The sequence below is a fragment of the Macaca nemestrina genome, chromosome 3, assembly GCF_043159975.1.
Source record: "Macaca nemestrina isolate mMacNem1 chromosome 3, mMacNem.hap1, whole genome shotgun sequence".
Lineage (NCBI taxonomy): Eukaryota > Metazoa > Chordata > Mammalia > Primates > Cercopithecidae > Macaca > Macaca nemestrina.
Window position 1 is genome coordinate 67,361,640 of NC_092127.1, and position 23,018 is coordinate 67,384,657.

General features: G+C 35.4%; 1 protein-coding gene across 9 annotated transcripts in view; it reads right to left on the reverse strand.

Annotated features, from left to right (window-relative positions):
- BLTP1 (bridge-like lipid transfer protein family member 1) overlaps window positions 1–23,018 on the reverse strand; it is a 211,758-nt gene that overhangs the window by 107,308 nt on the left and 81,432 nt on the right. For all 9 annotated transcript variants that reach the window (XM_011748835.3, XM_011748834.3, XM_011748836.3 and 6 more), the window contains exons 27-37: window positions 19,039–19,289; window positions 16,215–16,473; window positions 14,224–15,061; window positions 11,201–11,271; window positions 10,254–10,427; window positions 9,156–9,276; window positions 8,001–8,147; window positions 7,488–7,615; window positions 6,941–7,140; window positions 4,295–4,492; window positions 3,407–3,618 (exon numbers count right to left, since the gene is read on the reverse strand). In XM_011748835.3, coding sequence (XP_011747137.2) covers window positions 3,407–3,618; window positions 4,295–4,492; window positions 6,941–7,140; window positions 7,488–7,615; window positions 8,001–8,147; window positions 9,156–9,276; window positions 10,254–10,427; window positions 11,201–11,271; window positions 14,224–15,061; window positions 16,215–16,473; window positions 19,039–19,289 — 2,599 coding nt within the window. The remainder of the gene's footprint in view (window positions 1–3,406; window positions 3,619–4,294; window positions 4,493–6,940; window positions 7,141–7,487; window positions 7,616–8,000; window positions 8,148–9,155; window positions 9,277–10,253; window positions 10,428–11,200; window positions 11,272–14,223; window positions 15,062–16,214; window positions 16,474–19,038; window positions 19,290–23,018) is intronic.

Consider the following 23,018-nt stretch of genomic DNA (forward strand, 5'->3'; position numbering starts at 1 on the left):
GCACTTAAATATGTCTTGCAACTCTCTCCTGACCTGTAAAGATTCCACTGAAAAATCTGCTTCCAGTTATATCAGAGCTCCATCGTTATTTGTTTCTTTTCTCTTGCTGCTTTTAGGATCCTTTCTTTATGCTTGACCTTTGGGGGTTTAATGATTAAATATCCTGAGGTAGTCTTAATTGGTTTAAATCTGCTTGGTATTCTCTACCTTCTTGTACTTGAATATTGATATCTTTCTCAAGGTTTGGGAAGTTCTCTGTTGTTATCCCTTTAAATAAACTTTCTACATCTCTTTCTCTACCTTCTCTTTAAGGCCAGTAACTCTTAGATTTGCCCTTTTGAGGCTATTTTCTATATCTTGTAGGCATGCTTTGTTCCTTTCCATTCCTTTTTCTTTTGTCTCCTCTGTGTGTTTTCAAACAGTCTGTCTTCAAGCTCATTAATTCTTTCTTCTGCTTGAACAATTTTGCTAGTAAGAGACTCTGATGCATTCTTCACTATGTCACTTGGATTTTTCAGCTCCAGAATTTCTGCTGGATTATTTTTAATTATTTGTCAAATTTATCTAATAGGATTCTGAATCCCTTCTCTGTGTTACCTTGAATTTCTCTGAGTTTCCTCAATACAGTTATTTTGAATTCTCTGTCTTGAAATTTCTCCGGGATTAGTCCCTGGTACCTTATTTAATTCATTTGGTGAGGTCGTAGTTTGCTGGCTGTTTTTGATGCTTGTGGATATTCATCAATGTCTGGGCATTGAAGAGTTAGGTGTTTATTGTAGTCTTCACAGTCTGGGCTTGTTTGTACCCATCCTTCCTTCTTGGGAAGGCTTTTCAGGTATTCAAAGGGACGTGGGTGTTACAAGTTTTTGGCCAGCAGAGTCATATCTGCATTAGGGGGTACCCCAAGCCCTGTATCATTCTTGCAACTTACAGAGATACTACCTTGGTGGTGTTGGATAAGATCCAGAAGATTCTCTGGATTACCAGACAGAGGCTTTTATTATTTTCCCTTACTTTCTCCCAAAGAGAGTCTCTCTCTCTGTGTGCTGAGCTTCCTGGGGCTGGGAAAGCAGTGACACAAGCACCCCTGTGGCTACCACCACTGGAACTGTGTGGGGTTAGACCTGAACCAGCATAGCACTTTGTCTCACCCAGGGCCTGCTGTAACCACTACCTGACTTCTGCCTATATTTGCTCACAGACCTAGAGCTCTACAATCAGTAGGTGGTGAAGCCAACCAGGCTTGTATATTTCCATTCAGGGTGGTGAGTTCCCCAGGCTCTGGGCAGGTCTAGAGATACTATCCAGGAGCCAACAACTGGAGACAAAAACCTTATAAATCTACTTGGTGTTCTATTCTACCATGCCTAAGCTGGCACTTATATCATGAGACACAGACCTTCCCACTCTTCTCTCCCCTTTCCACAGGCAGAGAATCCTTACCCCATGGCCACCACCATCACAGGCCCAGGGGTAGTACTGTCAAACTACCACTGATGTTCACTTAAGGCCCAAGGGCTGTTCAGTCAGCATGTGGTGAATGCTGTCAGGCCTGAAACTCACCCTTCAGGACAGTGGGCTCCCTGCTGACCCAGGACAGGTCCAGAAATGCCATCCAGGAGCCATGTCCTGAAATCAGGGACCCCAAGAGCCTGCTTAGTACTCTGCATATTGCGGCCACGCTGGCATCAAAGGCGCAAGACAAAGTTCCCTTTACTTTTCCCTCCACTTTTCTCAAGCAGAAAGAACCTCTCACTATAGCCACCACAGCTAGGAATGTGCTAGGTCACACCTAAACCAGCACATCGCAGAGTGTCACCCAAGGCCCATGATGTACTACCTGGGTACTACTGCTGGCTATTCAGGGCTCAAAGGCTCTTCAGTCAGCAGGTGATTGATCCTGCCAGGACTGGGTCCTTTCCTTCAATGCAGTGGGTTCCCTTCTGGCCTAGAGTGTGTCTAGAAATGTTGTCCAGGAACTAGGGTCTGGAATGGAGGCATCATGACTCTGCTAAACACTAAATGATGACATCTAAAAGGCCACTAAACACAATTCTGGAGCTCAAGTAAAGAGCTGGTGCTAAAGGTGTGGCCATTGGGAAAGAGAAGTGTCATTAAATTACGGAACTGACCTAGAAAATGAAATTCGTCAGGGAACAGACAAATAGCAAGAAGAAAGGAAGAGCCAACAACAGAACCTGAGGAGACCACTACATTTAAGAAGAAAAAATTCCATAAGGAAATGGACCAATAAAGTCAGAGAACCCAAAGAAAATAATGTTAGCAAATTCAAGGACTTTCAGCAAGGAGAGTAGGATCTGAGAGATCAAGAAAGATGCTTGAATTTCTGTCAAGTATTTTAGTAGGTGAAGGAGAAGAAAAGAAGAGCTAGGCTCGTCACAGCTCTTCTGTCCAATGAGTAGCTATTGTATTTTTAAATTTCCTTAATTAAAGTGATAATACATCCCTCAAACATTTCCAAAGACCCCAAAATAAAACAGTGATTAAACTCATTAAACTACACATTAAATAAAAACAAATGTTTTAAAAATAAATCCCTGGGAATCTGGGGGGTAAAGGTGAGTATACCCATGATTACTAGATACCCATACTAGACTTAATTAAAAGGTGGTTTCTTTGGAACTTTTTCCTCTCCAATTGGCCTAATTTTCAAAGTGACCAGAAATATATGTACATATGTTTTAGAATAACAGTTACTACGTTATTATGTACTAGATACTGAGCTAAGCCCTTCATATGTATTGTCTGCTTCAATCTTCACAACACTGCAAGGTCAGTATCATGACCATACTCCTATTACAGGTAAAGAAACTTAGGAAAAGGTAAGGAACTTGCCCCAGGTCACCAGTTAGTGGCACAACATTTCTTCAACACAAAATTTGGAATATTTTTGTTGTTGCTGTTACTGTACTCATCACCACCCATGTAATTCTACCACAATAAAAATAAAAAGTGAGTTGAATATAAGATACTGATCAGAACTCTTAACTGAAATAAGCAGACACCGACAAAAATATTTAGAACTCACATAAAATACTACCAATAACAAAATGACTTCTGTTAAAATCCTCTAAAACCTATAGGTGGGCTTCTCTTGAATTTTATTAATCTATTAATTCAACAAATATTTATTAAGTATCTAATATGAGCAAAGCATAATGCTAGGACTATGATGGATATAAATATATCTATGATATACTTCAGAAATTATATTCCAGTAGTATATTCAGCAACATACTTTGACTAACATTTAAGTAGATATCATAAATCCAAAATAGGGAAACACAGGCAAATACACTCCAGAAACTAATTTTGAATTGCATATGTAGTTTTCTTTGTTATTTTTCTAAAGCACCATTACTATTGTTGTTAGAAAGTCACTGACCTGTTCATCTGAAACAGAATTTCCATTTAAGTCTGAGGAAGGGCTTGTCCGGTCACATGGAAGATTATCATCAGAGACATCAGTATTATAACCACTTCCGGTTGGAGAATCAGAAGAATTATTGGATGTCAGCACTCCACCCCTTTCTGTGTCACTAGCTTTACCCATAATTCCAAAACTGTTATATAAAACAGCACCAGACTGTCTTCCTCCTATAAAAATAAAAAAAAGTATTTATTATAAATGGTGGAAAAGTATCTTAATGCTGTACTCTACAATATCTGTATACAATTTCATAAAGACTATTTTTTTCTCACCAAGTCTTTGCCCTTATCTATAAAAGTAATGTATCATTGAATTATCAGGTAAGTAATTGTAGGCATATACAACTACTATTATTACAGTAGTTACTATTTTATATATTACTAAACCTAAAAAAAGTGTTATACACATATCAACCTTCCTTTTTGAGATATTACTCAATAATATATAAGAAAGCATATATAATTCTAAGTAGATATTTTTCACTGAATAAAGAATTTACAGTTTTTATATCCTATATGGCATAATTCTACTGATCAAAGATCCAGTTTTCCAAGATGCAAAGCTTCAAAAAATTGGGTGGCTTTACATTTTATTTGGGAATTCGTTCTGAAAAACATATTTTTTTTTCAAGCTCTACCTAGTTTTAAAATCACATAATGGAGGAAAAGCTCCACTTCAGCAATTGGTATGAGGCACTCACCCCTGGTAAATAATCCCAGATACCACACTTTCTGCTTTATTATGTTGATTCAGGTTACTGAAAGCCATGATTGTTCAAAACATTTCTGCAATATAGGGCAAATTTGTCCCCAACTTAAGCAGAATTCAACAAAAAATACTTGCCTTTTATGGTTAAATTTTCAATTCCACATTCAAACATTATCCATCCCCATTTTTCTTGGCTGGGACCTATTCGAGTTATATCTGGAACAGCTTGCTGATCGGTTTCATCCACAAAAGTAAATTCATCCAACTCTTCAAGAGTAAATAAAACTTTGGACTTCTCAAAAGGAATAGCAGTGATTGCACAGGTCCCAATGTCTATTATCAAAAGAGAGCAAAATGACCATTTTTAAAGATGTAAGCTTACACTAAAAAAAAAAAAAAAAATTGGACATCTGGCACACAGGTTGTCTTTAAAAGATGTCTCAGTGCTCTGCCAAAAAGATAGAAAAAATAAACAAATGAGCTAACTTTTAGAATAATGCTGCCTAAGAGGAAGAAAAGAAGAATTTATGATTAACAAGTTGCTCAAAGATAGTATGAATCTGTTTCTGAATGATTACAGGATACTCTAAAAAATATAAAGTTAAAAATATCCTAAATAATTCATATTCACAGTAGTTTTAAATACTTTCATCATCTCACAAAATAAAAAAAATTTCAATTAATTACCAAGCGTTAGGAAAAACATTATTTTCTAGGCAAATTATAGCTTTTACTAAAAGACTGTTTTATACTAACATATTTTATATAACTACAATTTATCATAGACCTTGTCATGGTTCCATGGCTTACAGATACACCGTGGAAATTAACATCCCAAGTGCCTGGGAGAAGTTTTACTTTATCTTACTTTTTTCATTTCTCTCTCTGATTATCGCTAATGAATTAAAAAAAAATATTTAAAACACATGTAAATTTACCATTCAAGGATAACTTGTTTATATTTGAAGTACACTGCCTTCTAGCCCTTTAGAGATCACTTTGCAAACCCAGCTTTGGTTCCCATTTTTCATGCAACAGTAAATAATTTCCTCAGGTCATTAAAATTTTTTCAAATATATAATTTTAATAGCTATATAATATTCCATCATATGGAAATGACATTCTTTGCATTTATAATTAAAAGGTGTTATTCAGAGAATATTCACCTACATTTTCTTATAGTTTTCTCATTATTTAATTTTTTTTGTATTTGTCTTTAATCCCATACATATCCAGATGTATCAAAGTTCAAAAAATTATGAAAAAGTACACAATGAAAAGCCTCTAACACCACAACCACACTCCAAGTTCCCCTCCCTATAAGGGTAACAAATATCATGAGGTTATTAAGTATCCTTTGGCAAATAACTAATGTACATATAAACAAAGACATCTACATTTTTGCCACATTTTTACAGAAATGTCCAACTTGGAATTTCGTTGGGAGTTTTGTCTTCAATGAGAGTTTTTTCTGCATGATAATGCCTTTCAAAATTATATAAGGTTCTGCTTATGGTCTGTGTAATACCCAATGCAAACTGGTTACCCGTGCAAACTACAGAGCTGATAAAAGTGTCTTCACTCAAGCCACCACATTTTTCACCAGTTTTAGGACGACAGATCTTAGGCAGTCATGAAAAGTCCCTTGAAAACCTCAGGTCAAAGGCTTTGAGCCTCATACCTGGGATGAAAAAAATAAGCCTTGAGAAAATCAAAACATGTACACAGACTCAGAATGCAGACAGGATCGTGGAAACTTCAGAACCTATAAAATACAGTAAGCAAATTCAAGGAATTCATTTGTTTATTCATTATTCAGGATTGGTCACCAGTCCCACATAAAGATTTCAGCAGAGCAATCATCTCAAATATGATTAATAAATCTAACTTTTTCTGAATTGAATCTGACATTCTGAAATCATTTAAGTTTCTAAATAAGAAAATGTGCTAAATAAGAATCAAAAATATTAAAATGACGTATAACAGCTCTACTTTCTTTTTACCTCACTAGGGACTTTAAGAGAAATGTGTGTCACCTTATTGCTGCTACATTTTACAGGCTCTCTGGTTTTGATTAATATTATAATTAATTTTTTAACACTGTTTTACAAACAGAATGATTTAAAAAATAAGACAGACTATAAAGATCACGTCCTTTCTGTTCTTTTCTTTTTTTTTTTTTTTTTTTTTTGAGACGGAGTCTCGCTCAGTCGCCCAGGCTGGAGTGCAGTGGTGAATCTCGGCTCATTGCAAGCTCTGCCTCCCAGGTTCACGCCATTCTCCTGCCTCAACTTCCCGTGTAGCTGGGACTACTGGCGTCCGCCACTGCACCCGGCTAATTTTTTTGTGTGTGTTTTTAGCAGAGACGGGGTTTCACCGTGTTATCCAGGATGGTCTCGATCTCCTGACCTCGTGATCCGCCCATCTCGGCCTCCCAAAGTGCTGGGATTACAGGCATGAGCACCGCGCCTGGCCTGTCCTTTCTGTTCTATAATGAGCAAGTAAATAGCATGGAAAAAACACATGGGAAATAGAAGCAGCTCCTAATTTGGGACCATAACACTTAACTTTCTTACCAAAGTTTACTTTCTATTCTGTACAGAATGTGAGTGACAAGTAGCTAAATACCACATGTTCAGTACAGGGAGAAATACCTTTCTCTTTCTTATAGAATATTCAAATTGTATCAATAGTCAAAGGAAAAAAACCATGTTCCCCTTTGCAAAAATCATCTTAGATTTATATATGCCAAGAAAAAACATATTGGTTGTAGAATCCTACCTGTTGTATCAAGACCCCTAAGTTGCCCATGAACTCGATGAATGTTTAACTTGGCTGCAATTTCTTTGCCTTTTTCTGCTCCAGCATTTGATCTGAGAGATCCAGATGACTGAGGCTGCATCTTTGTGGCCTGAACATACCTATCAAAATTTGATGTTCTACCAGTTTCTGCATTGTTTGAAGTCTCTTCAACCACACCTCTTTATGAAAAAAAAGAGAGTAAAATGTTCAACATTTAAATAACACAGTTCAGAGAAAACATTTTACCTACAAGGTTGACTTAAAAAAAAAAAATACTCTACTATTATACACCAATAGTAGTAAAAAATTCTTCCCCAATGTTTACTGAAAGATACTATGAATAGAAACAGTAAAAAACTTTTAAAGAAATATGTTACTAATTTATAAATTAAGATTTGAAATTCCAAAACCAGTTTTGAGTTTTAACATTACCTTCTTAGAAATGTATTAAAAATAAAAGACGATCAAGGCTTGCTTTGACATCCAGCAAGATAATCATGGCTCAGATTAATAAAGTCTTTCTTACCTATTCATACGAACTTGTGTAGCAATTCTGTCAAAACACAATGCCACTAGGGAAACATGAGTCACACTCCTACTAGGAGCTGTAGTTGGAGATTCTTCCACTGAGGCTTGTAACAAACATAAGTTTACCTAACACACACACAAAATTTCAGAGCTGACAAGTGAAAAGTTATCACTTAAACATAAAATATGCACAAAAATGAAAAACTACTGTTAAGAATGGCATATCTATGTATCTGACAGTGAAGACGAAGCTTATGAATACAGATTCTCATAAAATAATCATAATTACATTTTCACTGCATGAATGTGAAACATTCTACTATTACCTAATATTCTGCTTAAGTAAACTATTTATATTACATTAAATCTACAGTAGATCACAGGAATAAAACATATATCTTTTAATATTACACACTGTTCTACCATGATTCACGTTGGTAACTGAAAAGAACAAATACCATCAAAATGCTCTCCTCTTTCAGGAAAAAATTTTTAAATATTAAATTGTTACCTTTGGTATGCTAACATTAGTCTGAAGCCCTTTAATTGTTACATTATCTTGCTTCGTTATAACATTTGTCTGTGCTTGTCCTTGGTTAGTCGTTCCTATTGTAGGGTGCTCAGTTTTTGTTCCTCTAACGTCTTGTTTGGAAGATAACTAAAAAGATCATAAGTGAAATTATTTCACAAGCTTTTCATAACTTCCACGTCATCCACAACAGCAACTCACTTATTCACGCTGCCCCTCTATGCCCATCTATGTGCCAGCTGCATTCTAGTTTTACATCCCACCTTAAAATCCAAACCTTCGATAAGCTAGGAAATAGACTGGTAGCATCAGGGTTGAGAAAAGTAATACATATTAAATTGAAGTCAGCCTATAGAGAAGCAGACAGAAAAAATGATACAGTAATTATAGGCATTTTTTAAGATCACTAAACTCTACTGGCTTGAAAACAAACTTGGTTTCTGATAATTGGCCCCTTTTTGGCTAGGAATATTTTCAAATTTCTTTTTTTCACTCATCTACTCTATCACATGAAATGCCAATATATATTAAATAAATAGTTAACTAAAATAATCAGTCTCACTTTCATCTCTCTTCTGGTCCCTACTCCAAGTATAATCCAGATAAATTTGAAAATCAAATGGAGAAGCTCTGGAAGAGCACTGGGATATGACTGCTAAGCAACTGGTTTCGTGGCTAGAACCACAATGTAAGTAGAATATCACACAATGAGAGTAGTGACTTGATTCACTGAAGTGAATGAGGAAAATCTCAAAAGTAATACTAAGATACAAGTCATCTAATCATAGAGGAAAATCAAAACATAACCAGCTGTCTTAGAAAAGCAAGGTGTCAGTCCTAAAGAATATTCATTCACTTAGGGCCAAAGCTCTTTAGAAAAGGCTTGGAACTAAGCTGCTTCTGAAATAAAACAAATAAAGCTATTTAATATATTTTTTAAATAAATATTTTTACTACTAGTCAATCTACAGTACAGTTATATGTCCTATCTTTTATGGAGCCAATGACATATAAACGCTTTTAGAACATGTCCAAATATTCTGATTTAACTTGTGAAGAAAATTTTTCCAGTTTGAATATTCTGTAACCATGATAAATATTCAGTTTGCTATGCCCACTGAATTTACAAGTTCTTACATTTTCTGAGAAGGTAGTCTTGCTATTTTGGACAGCTTCCCTGAGGACTTTAGCATGAAGATCATCTACAATTGCAGCTGGATGTCGGGTACTAGCACAATGAACCATTGCTTCAATATATCTGAGGGGAAAAAACAGTAAATGAAATATTTAAATGTCACTAATCCTACAACTTAGTTTATGTAAACATATCATGAAACATAGCACCATCTGAATATGTACAACAATCGCTCAACATTGAAATGAGAATGTCTAAGCCACATATTTAGAAATTATACAAGGGAAACATTTCCGAGGTTATCCCCACCATCACCACCCTCACCCCAAGAAGAAGTGGTCCACATTGGGCAATGATCTTTTCTTTAACAAACTTCTGAAGAATATTTCCTGTGTTCTTCATTTATATGACATATCATAAGAATCTTAATAGTATAAGTTATCAAAGAAAAATTATGGGCTTTTGCAGGAAAAGGAAGATTTTCATGAAAGCTCATCTCCACTGAACCCCTTTTCTCTTTCCAACTGCTTCTACACCACTTCCATTATGTTCTATTCTCATTTTTATTCATGTCAGTTTTATATAATATGTAATATTGTTATATTATGGCAATATAATAATAAATTTGAATATATAGTCAGCTCTTCACATCTGTGGGTTCCAAATCCACACATTTAACCAAGCTCAGACTGAAAATACAGTATTCAAAATACAGTATTCATGGGATGCAGAACCCACCAATACAGAAGGTTGGCTTTTTTAATCCGCAGGTTCCACAAGACCAAATGGCAAGACTTGAGCATCTGTGGATTTTGGTATCCACAGCAGTTCTGGAACCAATACCCGACAGATATGGAGGGACAACTGTAATTATTTAGGCTGAGAAAGTAGCAAATGATAACTGAAACACAGACCTCTTTAAGCATATTTTCATTTTTATTCAATCAAAATAGCTATCAATAATCTTCTATATGAACATATATCACATATACTTATAACTATCAACAATCTTCTATATGAACATATCGTATCACATATACTTATATCACAGAGTAATCATTGTATAAAGCAATAGTTGTATTTCTAGACAAAATCAATACCTGTCTAAAGCTTCAGCCACCAGGGGAGTCAAAACAATATCAACAGTTCCTTTTACTTCAACTATGGCTGTTGTCCTGGTCTGGGACACTGGTTGATCCAGGGTCCACTCTTCTGTTAATGTTTCATCATCTGTGTTATCAGCGAGTTTTTTTTCCAAAGGAGTATATGGCGTACTACACAATTTAACAAGCAAATCATACATTAAAAAGACCATGAATTAGAAGTTAGAGCTTCCTTAATGAGTGAACACATGCATTCATTACAACCATAAATTTTATGGAATTGGACTTTTTTTTGTTTTTGTTTTTGAGATAGAGTCTCACTCTGTCACCTAGGCTGGAGTGCATTGGTGTGATCTCGGCTCACTGCAACCTCCTCCTCCCAAGTAGCTGGGATCACAGGCATGAGCCACCATGCCTAATTTTTTTTTGTATTTTTAGTAGAGATGGGGTTTCACCATGTTGGCCAGGCTGGTCTCGAATTCCTGACCTCAAGTGATCTGCCAGCCATGGCCTGTCAAAGTGCTGGGATTACAGGTGTGAGCCACCGTGCCTGGCCTGGACTTGACATTTTATGTCCCAAAGACTTTTCAAAGGTCAAAAGAAGTACTAAAATGCTAATTGATCAAAGATGGCTAATACATCGAATGAGAAAAAAATTTTAATATATTTACCTGATGTACCTTTTGCAAATTATGAAAAATATGATACTGAATTCTTATTAGTCACCAATTTTGATATGCCAAGTTATAGCATGTTTAATAGAAATGCTACTGACTACTTATAAATGTAGCCAAAGCCATAACAGGCAAAAGAGCTGAATTATTTTGGTAATTTATTCTTAATATAAAGTTCATACTCAAATAAAGAATGATTATTATTCAGAATAAACTCTACCCATCTCATAATCAAGGAATACACTTTAAAAGCATGTTATTTTTACTTACTTTGAAGTTGATCCTGAAAGTTGCATGCCTCTGTCTAGCAAAGAATTAGCTGTGAGCCCCTGCTTGATAACCTAGAATATAAAATACTATAGTCTAGATTTTTTAATACATTTCTCTAATTTTATATCAACTGATATATGTAAATATCTGAATTACATAATATGATTTTGAGATATTTGATATAAACGTTTGACAAACTGAGCAAATCAAAGAATATATTCAATTGGCAGTTTCACTTTGTTGATTCAAATAAATGGCAGAACAGGGTTGTGAGGGTAAAAGACTATAACTGAAACTTAAAAGCAAGTGTTTCAAATGTCTTTCCTCCAGAGTTTCTTTTCAAATTGAGTTTTTTCTCAAGTTAATTTTAGTCTTCTCCTAGCACAACCAACTTTTAAGTGGGAAAGAGAGTCACAGAAACATTAAACTATAGGAAAAACTATTCTTATATTTTATATCCATAAATGATAACATGGAAAATAAATAAATGAACCTGACTAACCAAATTGAACCTTTATAAATGCTAGTCAATTATTTAGACTTAATGGCAAAAAATAACTTTCTTACCTCCCAGGTCACTTTTTTTTCCCCCCTAACTACCCAAGCCTCTGGTAACCACCATTCTACTCTCTACATCTGTAAGAGCTTGCTTAGATTCCACATGAGTGAAATCATGAGGTATTTGTCTTTTAGTGCCTTACTTAATTCACTTAACATAATGCCCTCCAGATTCATCCTATTGTCACAAATGACAGGATTTCCTTCTTCATGGCAGAATAGTATTTCATTGTGAGTATATACTACATTTTCTTTATCTGTCCATTCATTGATGAACATTTAGGTTGATTCCATATATTAGCTATTATGAATAGTCCTGTAATTAACATGGGAGTACAGACATCTCTTTAATAAACTGAATTAATTGCCTATGGATATTATCCAGTAGTGGGATTGCTGGATCATATGGAATTCTATTTTTAACTGTTTGAGGAATCCCCATACTGTTTTTCATAATGACTGCACTAATTTACATTTCCACCAACAGTGCACAATTGTTCCCTTTTCTCTGCATCCTCGCCAATACATGTCATTTTTTTGTCTTTCTGATAACGGCTGATGTTCTTTTTTTGAAGCTTTCTAAAAATATTAATTCCTTGACCTGTCTTCTCTAGAGATTTGACTGCCTAATCAAACTAGAAAGATTTATTTAAAATACTGAAATAATTCTATCCTCCCAAGTACTATTCTGCACAAAGGCCATTCAGTTTTACACTGGAAAATTCATATATCAACATATTTCCACATGGAGTAAAAAGGACATTTTGAAATCTTAGCATGGGCAACTGGTTTTGGGCAAGATAAGAAAATAGTACAACCTTAAAAACAAAATTTTGCAACTGTCACTAATGTTTCTTCTTCCTTCAATAAGTATTATTTAAATGCCTACATAATCTATGAGAATATTCAACTCCATGTTTCATGTCCCATCTTTACTAATACAGTTTACATCCAAGCCCTGGTCATTTCTTGCACAGACTACTGTGACATCTCCTAAGTGATCACCCCAATTCCTCTCTTGCTTAATGACAATTCAATTCTACTTAGTGTTCAAAGTACATGAGATCATATCATATTTCCTTAAAACTCTTTAGAGTTAATAAATGAAACTAAAATAAAATTCAAACTCCTGATGCCATGGTCTATAAGCTCTGAATGATCTGACCTTTGTTTAGGTCTCTAACCTCATTATGAGCAAGTCTCCCCACTCACTATCTCTCAGGCATGCTGACCTCTTTTCCCTCTTCAGGGCTTTAGGAAGGTGGTTGCCTCTGCCTGGAATGCAGTGCCCCTAGGTCCTCCTATCTTCAATTCCTCATCATCCTTCAAATTTCAGTCTAAATATTATCTCCTCAGATGGACCTTTCATCTCAATACAATCTAGGTGTCCCCACCCCTTGTTATTCTCTATCCCGGTATCCTTTGGTTATCATCATAGACTCTTCTCAATTTGTAATTATATACTGATCTATCTATCTATTAATTGTCAGTCTTCCACCTCTAAACCATAAGCTCCATATCCATTTCCCTCACCACTCTACATCAAATGCCTTGTTCAGAATACTGTATAATAAATATCTGAATTATGAATAATTAAATAAGTATTTAGACACTTCAAATAAGTATAGTATTCATATTGGCTATAACCACTAAATTTATTTTGAGGTATTTTTAGCTTACCTAAAAAATTCTGTAATGCATTTTCAGAATACATTACACAAATGCCCAACAACCATATTCATACTGAATTATAAGAACTCAAATGTCAAGTAAGTGGACATTGAAGGCTTTGCATGGAAGGAGTTGATGAATTAATAAAAAGAACATCATTAAAAACTTCAAAATTTTATTTTTAAGACACAGAAAATATGAATTCAGAAAGAGCTGATCCAAATCTTTTTTTTTCCCCCCCGAGATGGAGTGTCGCTCTGCCACCCAGACTAGAATGCAGTAGCACGATCTCGGCTCACTGCAAGCTCCGCCTCCCAGGTTCAGGCCATTCTCCTGCCTCAGCCTCCCGAGTAGCTGGAACTACAGGTGCCCGCCACCATGCCCGGCTAATATTTTGTATTTTCAGTAGAGACGGGGTTTCACCATGTTAGCCAGGATGGTCTCGATCTCCTGACCTCATGATCCGCCTGCCTCAGCCTCCCAAAGTACTGGGATTACAGGCATGAGCCACCACATCCAGCCTATCCTAATCTTAGAGTATAATGCAGACAAGAATATGTGTTGATTAGATTAATGCAGTGACAATCAACTATAAACCATTTCTCAATTTAATTTACTTAAATTTCTAATATTCATCAATAACTCTGTGACCTATCATACATAAAGCCATGGCTTCAGAAAGTCTATCTCTCAGAAAGGTAGCTAAAAAGAATGAGAGTAATTATGAAATAATTTCTTAAAAATCTATTTTTCTAAATAAATATATCGATGGAAACTAATGATTTGGTTTATACCTTAAAAGTTGGAACAGAAAGCTGTTCAAATGATGATGAACTTTCTTCACTGGTTGGTGTATCCAGATCAAGTGGACGATGCAATGAGGATTTAGAGGTTCTTTTGTTGGATGGGTGCTTAACTGACCAATTAATTACCTGGAACTGAGTAAGGTAAGTCTGATAACAATTCATCACAGGTTGTTGTGGAGTAATCTGTTCACTCTCCACTGTTTTCTCACCTTCTACAATATATAGATGCTCTATAACATCATCTTCTCCACCTAACGCAGAAACAAATGAAGCCTGAGAAGGATGAGTTTTGAATGGTAGAGTTCGGGAATCCTGAAGGCTTTCTCCGTGTCCAGTCAGTGGTCCTTCTACACTGTGATATATGGAACCCCTACTGTAGTCAATCTGCTGGGTTTGCTTTTTCTTCTTTTTTCTACCTGGGTAAGTTCCAGGGCCTTCATCACTGCTAATGGGCTCAAATTCCTCAGCAGCAGAAAAGTAGGCTTCACTATCAGCCATTGACATGCTGGAATCCATTGATCGATACTGATGAAATGAATTAGAGTCTGCAGATGGTGTATATGGGAATGAACCAAAACTTCTCCTCTGCTTTGGTGAGTCTAGTACATTCTCATCACTTCGAGAGACATCACTACTAAACTGGACTCCAACTGTTACAGGTTGCTTGTCCCCATAGAAAGCAGCAGTAAGACTCTTAGTACTTCCAAGACGGGTGGAACAGACAGAAGCTTGTCGTTTCAAGGGAGATCTAAGAGGAGACTGACCTACTGACTTATCCTGAGTATTAGGAGACACAGGGCTGTTTCCTGAAATTTCTGTAGGGATACTAAAATAGAAGGAAAAGCTATTACCATTTTCTATACATCATAAAATTTACTCTCAGCATAAAAAGAAATATCAATAAAAATCCTTTTGGTAATTTTAATCATGTACTTTACAAATAAAAGAAAATCTACAATTTTATAATAAAATACCCAAAGTAGCAAAACAGTACAGTATGTGTTCATACCCCTCATTAGTTCCAAAAATTTTTGAGGTAGCTTAAAACACAATAAAAACTGAAAGAAACCCCAGAATGTAATCTAAACCATAATCCATGGACACTAATGCATTTATAAAGTTTTTTTTTTCTTTCACATCCTTTAAAAACTTGTCCAACAAAATATACAAGGGGCCTTTGATTAAAGGAAACTGGAGGAAGAAGTTATACATAACCCCAGTATTTCTGACTTTAGTAACTGATGTAGTAGTGCCATTTTCTAAAGCAGAACAAGTTAAGAATGATAGGAATAAGGCCATTTTTAATATGTTGAGTTTGAAGTCTCCATGACATATCCAGGTAGATATATCAAGAAGGTAGCTAGGCCTTAGGAACAAAGGTTTTGGCTGGAGTTTTACATTTAAAAGATGTTAGAGAACATAATTGAAACCAAACAGTTATTGAGACTCCCTAGGGAAATAATATAGAATAAGTGGAGAAAAAGGAGAGAATGTTCAACAAAGGGCAGGCTATAAAAGAAAGAGAAAAAATAAAGGAGGAAGAAATGGAGGACAGGACAATGGAGACTGAGAAGGAATAGCCAAGGAAGTGGGAGGAAATTCTGAAATGTGCTATCAAACCAAGAAGAAACTGTGATTCAAGAAGGGAGGGGCCAACTATTAAGGTGCCAAGAGGAGGAACAAAAAGTATCCATTAGACTAGAAGGATAATATCTGAATGTTAACAGTGATTCACTCTGAGTGGTGGGATGACAAGAAACTTCCACTTTCATTATACTTTCTTGTACTTTCCTCATATCTGGAATGAATGACTTTTATAATCAGACAACAGCAAATTGACATTTCAAAATATGTTCAGATATACAGGAAACAATTTTCTAAAGTGGGGGAATGGAGAGGGAAGAAGTTTTTCTTGCCAGAATTTTAAACAATTATAATCCTATTTATGATCAGGCTTCTAAATCTAAGTGAATACTGACCTTGCTTGGCCATCATCCCTTTTTGTCCCATGCATGAACTCTTTTTGAACCAAATGGTCATCAGCAACAGATGAGGGACTTTCCTTTTCACCAGCCAACAAAGGTTGTGCAGCACTAGAACTACTGTTCTCTTCTGAGGAAGAGGATGAACTATGAGATCGTAATGGTACTTGAAGACTAAGGTGCTGAGTTTTTCTCTCTACTTCTATTCCCACTGATTTATTTTCCCATTCTTTCCTCTTCATGGCATTCACATTACCTAAACAAACAAAAGGTGGGTTAAGTGAACACACAAAACTCAAAAGCAGTTTATAAAAAACCATGGCAATCTATTCCATTTTTAAGTACAATCTTTTCTTTTTTTTTTCTTTTTTTGAGATGGAGTCTCACTCTGTCACCAGGATGGAGTGCAGTGGCACAATCTTGGCTCACTGCAACCTCTGCCTCCCGAGTTCAAGAGATTCTCCTGCCTCAGCCTCCTGAGTAGCTGGGACTACAGGTGTGTACCACCACACCCAGCTAATTTTTGAATTTTTAGTAGAGAAAGGGTTTCACCATGTTGGCCAGGATGGTCTTGATCTCTTGACCTCGTGATCTGCCCTCCTCAGGCTCCCAAAGTGCTGGGATTACAGGCATGTAAAAATAACGAGTGACTAATTTCATATAGCAATTTGTTAAACATTTTAGAAATATATCTACATAAGTATAGCTCCCAGGCCCATAAACAGTGAATTTTTCTTTTTAAGTCTTTTATTGGAAAAATTTCAAACTTACACAAAACTTTCAAGAACAGTACAAAGAACACCACATATCTTCTACTTGGATTTACTTATTTTAAGCATTTCCCCCCTTTTGCTCTAAAAGTTCAATGTTGACAGGGACTGTATCATTTTTCATTCACTGATGTACCTCCAGTGCCTAGAACAATGCCTCATACACAGAAGGCACTCAATACATGATTTTGTGAATAAATAACGACTTTAGGATCAGAGTGAAGCACCACTGTTTCAGAGTTTCATAAAGAGCTCTGTGATGTGTTACATAAATTGAGGGGCTGGGGGAAATAAAAAGAGAATTCTATAGCTGCCTAGATCCAAAAAAATAAATCTTGCTCAACCTCCCCTCTCCTCCTACCATCCCAGTTTTAGCCAAAAAAAGTAAACCCACTAATGGAGAAAACATCTCTGTGAACAGAATGCAGTTCTAGTGGCATTCAAGGGGTAAGAGTTGTAAACCTAAAATATAATATTTACTTCTAGTACCACAAATGTAAAACAGAGCAATGAAAGTCAAAAGAAAAAATGGTCTTGATTCACTTCTAAGTGATACAGGAACACAGTGTTCACTGAGAATCACCAAGAGATACAGACGCTTCCTATTATACATTATAAGAATTTTACTTTTTTCAATGTTAGGAAGAGAATTTACTATTTTCCTCCTTTCACATCATGTATAAATTCCCTGCAAATATTCTTTCTTGAGTTTGTGATGGTTAATCTTTGAAAATCAAGCAATCTTTATAATTAACGCCAGTTATAGCACAGTAGAGAGAACAACAAGGTGGCTTCAAAGGCCCTGATTCTAGTTTTCTCTCGGCCATACCTGGCTGTATCACTTCATGCAACTCAGTCTCAGTGACAGGCCTCAGTTTCCTTACTACGAAACAAGGATAATATCCACTTTACATGGTAGCTTAGGGATTAAATGAGAAAATGCCAGTGTAAACCTTTAAAAATGAACATTATTCAAACATAAAAAAGTTATATAAGACAGCTAAATTATTACAATCTATCTTATCACTTAAGTGCCAGGAAGTTTTGGTGTTTGCTGATTTTATAAGATAATCTGCTCTCATGCTAGCAAACCTACCAAAGTACCTTAAAATAACTTGTTCACACATATACTACTCAGTAAAAAATCATTTAAACAGGAATTTAGCATATGTAGTCCACCTGTTTGTTTCCTCTAAGAGCTTCTATACATGGGAAAGCAATCTGATAAACTCTTAAAGGTAAACTCTTTCCTATCTTTTTTTGTCTACTGATAAAAGGCAGAGGTAAATTAATATTTTTAAATTAATTAAGGGGAAATGGCTAAATATTCATGAAGTATCAAGACTTTTCTGCTTTTAACATCTTCACAGCATGGCAACTTAAGCAGTAAATATTGCACTGAATCACAGGAATACACAACTAAAAAACTCCAGAGGAAAATCTGTTTCTGAAGTCTCTGGAGAAAAGACTCTAGGTAAATCTAAATATAATACACTTAAAGTCACTCTTCACTGCTCATACCAAACTGATGTATTTGCAGAGTTATGCTAAAGATTCTAAGACCAGAGTTCTTTTCTTGACATGTTTAATTTTACTGATAAGGAAACTATTTTGCAAAAATAATTGGTAACATGGGGGCCAATAGTATAAATATTACTATTCAAAAGTTTTCGTATAAAAGCAAGCTGGTAAAACAACTGTTACCTTGAAGCACAGCTATTCCTAAGTATTTATCTGGATGCTGTGTTACAGGAAAATAACAATATGTAAGGAAATATTTAGAATAAACTCCATGAGGAAAGTCACCCACGTCAACAACAGAAGATCTGAATAGCAGACCTACTTCTGCCCTGTGTAACTCTGAAACAATCACTACTTTTATCTGGCTTTAGTTAAGTCATGTGCAAAACAAAGGTGGATTATACTAAACCCTACTCATAACATTACACAAAATAAATTGAGTTGAACAGAGTTAACACTGAATTTCTCTCAGAATGGCATAGTGATGAAGAAAATAAACAACTAGCACAAGTGACAAAACATTTTATTACCATCTATAATTTTGGGAATTTCTTTAGTAATTATCCATTCTCCAGGCTGTAGCAGAGATTGTCCATAATACATATCAGACTCTGCACTTGTGCTTGAAAATGCAGAGCTACTGGAAGGTGTCAACTCTTCAACTTTGAAGAAATCTAGGCCAGTTACCGTGCCACCAAAGAATCTGCAGCCACCAAGACAACCACATTTGTTTCTACACCTCTTATTCTTCAGGATATCATCTGGCCACAAAAACCACAACCTAAACAGAACCCAAAAGAAAACAAAAAACAACAACATAAAAAACAAATCATTAAGAAATGAAAAACTTTTTGATAGATAATTAAAGTTAATTGTAAATATTTTTAAATGACAAAGTAAACACAAAGGTTTATTACTACTGTGTGTGTGTGTGTGTGTTTTTTAATCATTTGCCTTTCTAAAAACATATAGTCTTACCACAGCAAGTGAGATGGAAATTACCAGAATCAATAATAATAGGGATATGGCATACATTAAAAAGCCCAAAGCATTAAAAAACAGCAAATATAAAAATCAGACATTTAAGTCCAGTTTTACAATGTAGTAAACATTCTCAAAAAAACTAAAATTTTAAGACATTAATCCAAAAAAACCATTAGTATAGATTATGCTTGATAGCTCATTACCTTTAGCATCTCAGAGCCTATTTCACAATGCAAATTTAAAACACTAAAAAATTATAAATATGGAGCAATGAAGACATTATTTCTCAATAAAATTAAAATAATGAACTACTCCATATTTTAGAGAAAAATAATATCCAGGTCTACTCCTTTCTAATAAGGACTCCAAATAAAGTATTAAAAATGTATGTAAACTTCGGGTTCTGTATAAGTGACTCACAGATCTGTCAGTATTTATTAACTCCCCTCCTTTCTTAAAAAATTGGGCTGAGGCAGGAGAATGGCGAGAACCCGGGAAGCGGAGCATGCAGTGAGCCGAGATGGCGCCACTGCACTCCAGCCTGGGTGACAGAGCAAGACTCGTCTCAAAAAAAAAAAAAAAATTATGTAATAGAAATCTGTGAGATATATCTTTATTCCTTTTTTTTACTTTAATAAAATCCTCTCACGTTTACAGTCTATTTTTCTAAGCATTTTTACATGTATTGTCTCCTTGGATTCTCAAGACCCCCACAGGGAGACAGAATAGGTATCATCACCTTCATTTTACATTCATTAACTTATATTTCTTGAACATATCTATTAAGTGCCTAGTGTCATGCTAAGCAACACTGAGATGGTCTTATCCATATGAAGTTTACAATACAGAGGCAAAGATAAACAATAAACAAGGAAATAACAGCAAATAATAAATTGTATCAAGTGCTATGAGGTATACACGATGTTGTAACAAAGAAAATAGGGAGAATCTTTTAAAAAGTAACATTTGAGACATTAAAGATGAGATGAAACAACTTAGAAGTGGAACATCTATCTAGAGAAGACAGAAGGAAAAATGTATGAGTAGGCCTTAAGATGAGGGACAGCTTAAGGTTACTTTGGTCAGATGTTACTCATTTCAAATCACTTCTGTATTTTAAAGTATTAAGTCAAGCAGCAAAGATATCTTAAAACACCATCAAAATAAAAGAACTTATACACATAATAGACAGTTTTTTACTTCATTTCCACAGCAAAAGCTTGGTAGAATGCATGACTTTGGGTCCTCTAAACCTGACTTGAAATTCTAGCTGTGCCACTTACTAACCCTAGAACTTCAGACAAGTCAACATCTCTAAGCCTGTTTCCTCATCTGCAAAATGATGGTATGATACATCTAATAAGATCATTGTGAGGATAAAATAGCGTAACACATGTAAAGCACCTGATGCAAAATCTGGACTACAGAAGTTACACAATAAACATTAGCTCTCCTTTCCTATCTTTGCATAATCCAATGCACTAGTTGTCAAACGTTAGCTTGTATTAGAATCAACTGAATGGCTTGTTGAACTATAGAGTGGCTGGGCTTCACCTCCAGAGTTTCTGATTGAGGTCTGGGAAGGCCTGATTATGTATATTTGTAATAAGTTCCAAGGAGATGTTGATGCTAGTGGTTTGGGAGCCATATTTTTAAAAAACATTAATCTAACGGAACTAATTGTCTATGTATCCAGTAGCTTTTCCAGTAATATCAGAAATGAATATACTTTTCTCTAAAACTCCTGGGAATCCAACATGCACAAAGGCAGCCAAAGCTGAAAGTCAATGAGTTACCATGTGGGGAGAGCAAATCGTCATGAATCCTAGGAATCCCTGTATGTTCCTGCTGGGGATGCCATGAATGCAAACTCTGTCCAGCATATTTCACAGCCTTGAGGGTTGAGGTAATCCTTCTCTCTGGAAAGAGTAGGCTTGCTTCCACTTATTATAAAAATAGTAAGACTCCCCAAGTTCACTGTTCCTCTTCTTCAACGTAATCTACTTTATGCACATATTCATCATGATGGGCCTTTTTTTTTTTTCCTCCCGAGACTGAATCTTGCTCTGTCTCCCAAGCTGGAGCACAGTGGTGCAATCTTGGCTCACTGCAACCCCTGTCTCCTGGGTTCCAGAGATTCTCCCGCCTCAGCCTCCCGAGTAGCTGGGACTACGTTATCCCCTCTAGGACTCAGGGACAGAGTTGCTAGATTTAGCGAATAAAATACAAACAAAAATAAGTTTGTTCTATGCAATATGTGGGGCAAACTTACACTAAAATGTGTTTTGTTGTTTACCTTAAAGTGAAATTTAACTGAGCATCCTGTATTTTATCTGACAACTCTACTTGGTGGGTACAGGGAACCAACCCACCAACACGTGACTGGCTACCACTTTTGCTGTAATATAGTCTCTGATCAGAAGTTTGGTGTATTTTGCCAGCATCCATGAAATTGTAACAGCTAACTTGTTACCTTGTAAGAAAGATAAAAACCCCAGATCTTCACAATTTTTGACAAACTACAGCACTGTAACCAACCTAAATGAGCTACTTGGAGCAACTTGAGTCACCTGAAGCAACCTCCTCAGTTCCATTACCACCTTGCTCTACCACCTAACCTAATCAAAAACAGGCATTTGTTTCACACTAAGTGGCTTCCTGAGCAATAAATAACAAAGAAATCCAATTTATTTTACACAATATTCTTCATATATGAGCTTTCATACTCAGATATATGTCAAATCTTCCTCAATTAATTTAAAAGATTAATATCAATAAAAATCTCAACAGATTTTTTTTTAACCAGAAAAATGGTTCTCAAGTTCTTCTGGGAAAGTTAACAGATGACAATAAACATTTTGTGAAACAGAGAAATGAATATGTATTAGGTGTAAATTTTTCCCTCTGTATTTGAATAGGTATTTGCAGAAAAAGTGATTTATCTCCTTACCTAAAATAATATACACATGTACCCCATATAAAATCCAGAGGGATTCGAGTTTTATATGTTAACCAGAAAAAGGAAAAGAAAAAAATAATAACAGATGCTATTGATTACTAGGAAAAGAATGGCTTTCTCAAATTAGTAACTGATATATCTGAATGTATAAAATTAAAGTCATATATGAAAATAAAAACAAAATTAAAAGATAAACTGTAAAATGCTAGCAACAGAGATCACAAAAAGGGTGATCATCTATAAAGAGCTCTTAAAAATTGAAAACCACCAAGACCCCAGTAAATAAATGTACACAGAATATAAACATTCAATTCACAAGTGAAGAAATCGAAACAGCTAACAAATGTGGTTTTTAAAGTATTAATTTCAGAAATGTATAAATGCAAAATAAAGAGATGCCATCTTTCACTTATCAGAAAATGCTCAAAAGGTAGTAATGGTGCAGGGTGACAGGGACTAGCTAAAAAGCCATTGGGGATATAAACTGAAATAATTTCTGGCAAGTAATTTGGGAATGCATATGAAAAGTCTTAATTTTCAACTCATTCATCCTCCCTTCCAGGAAAT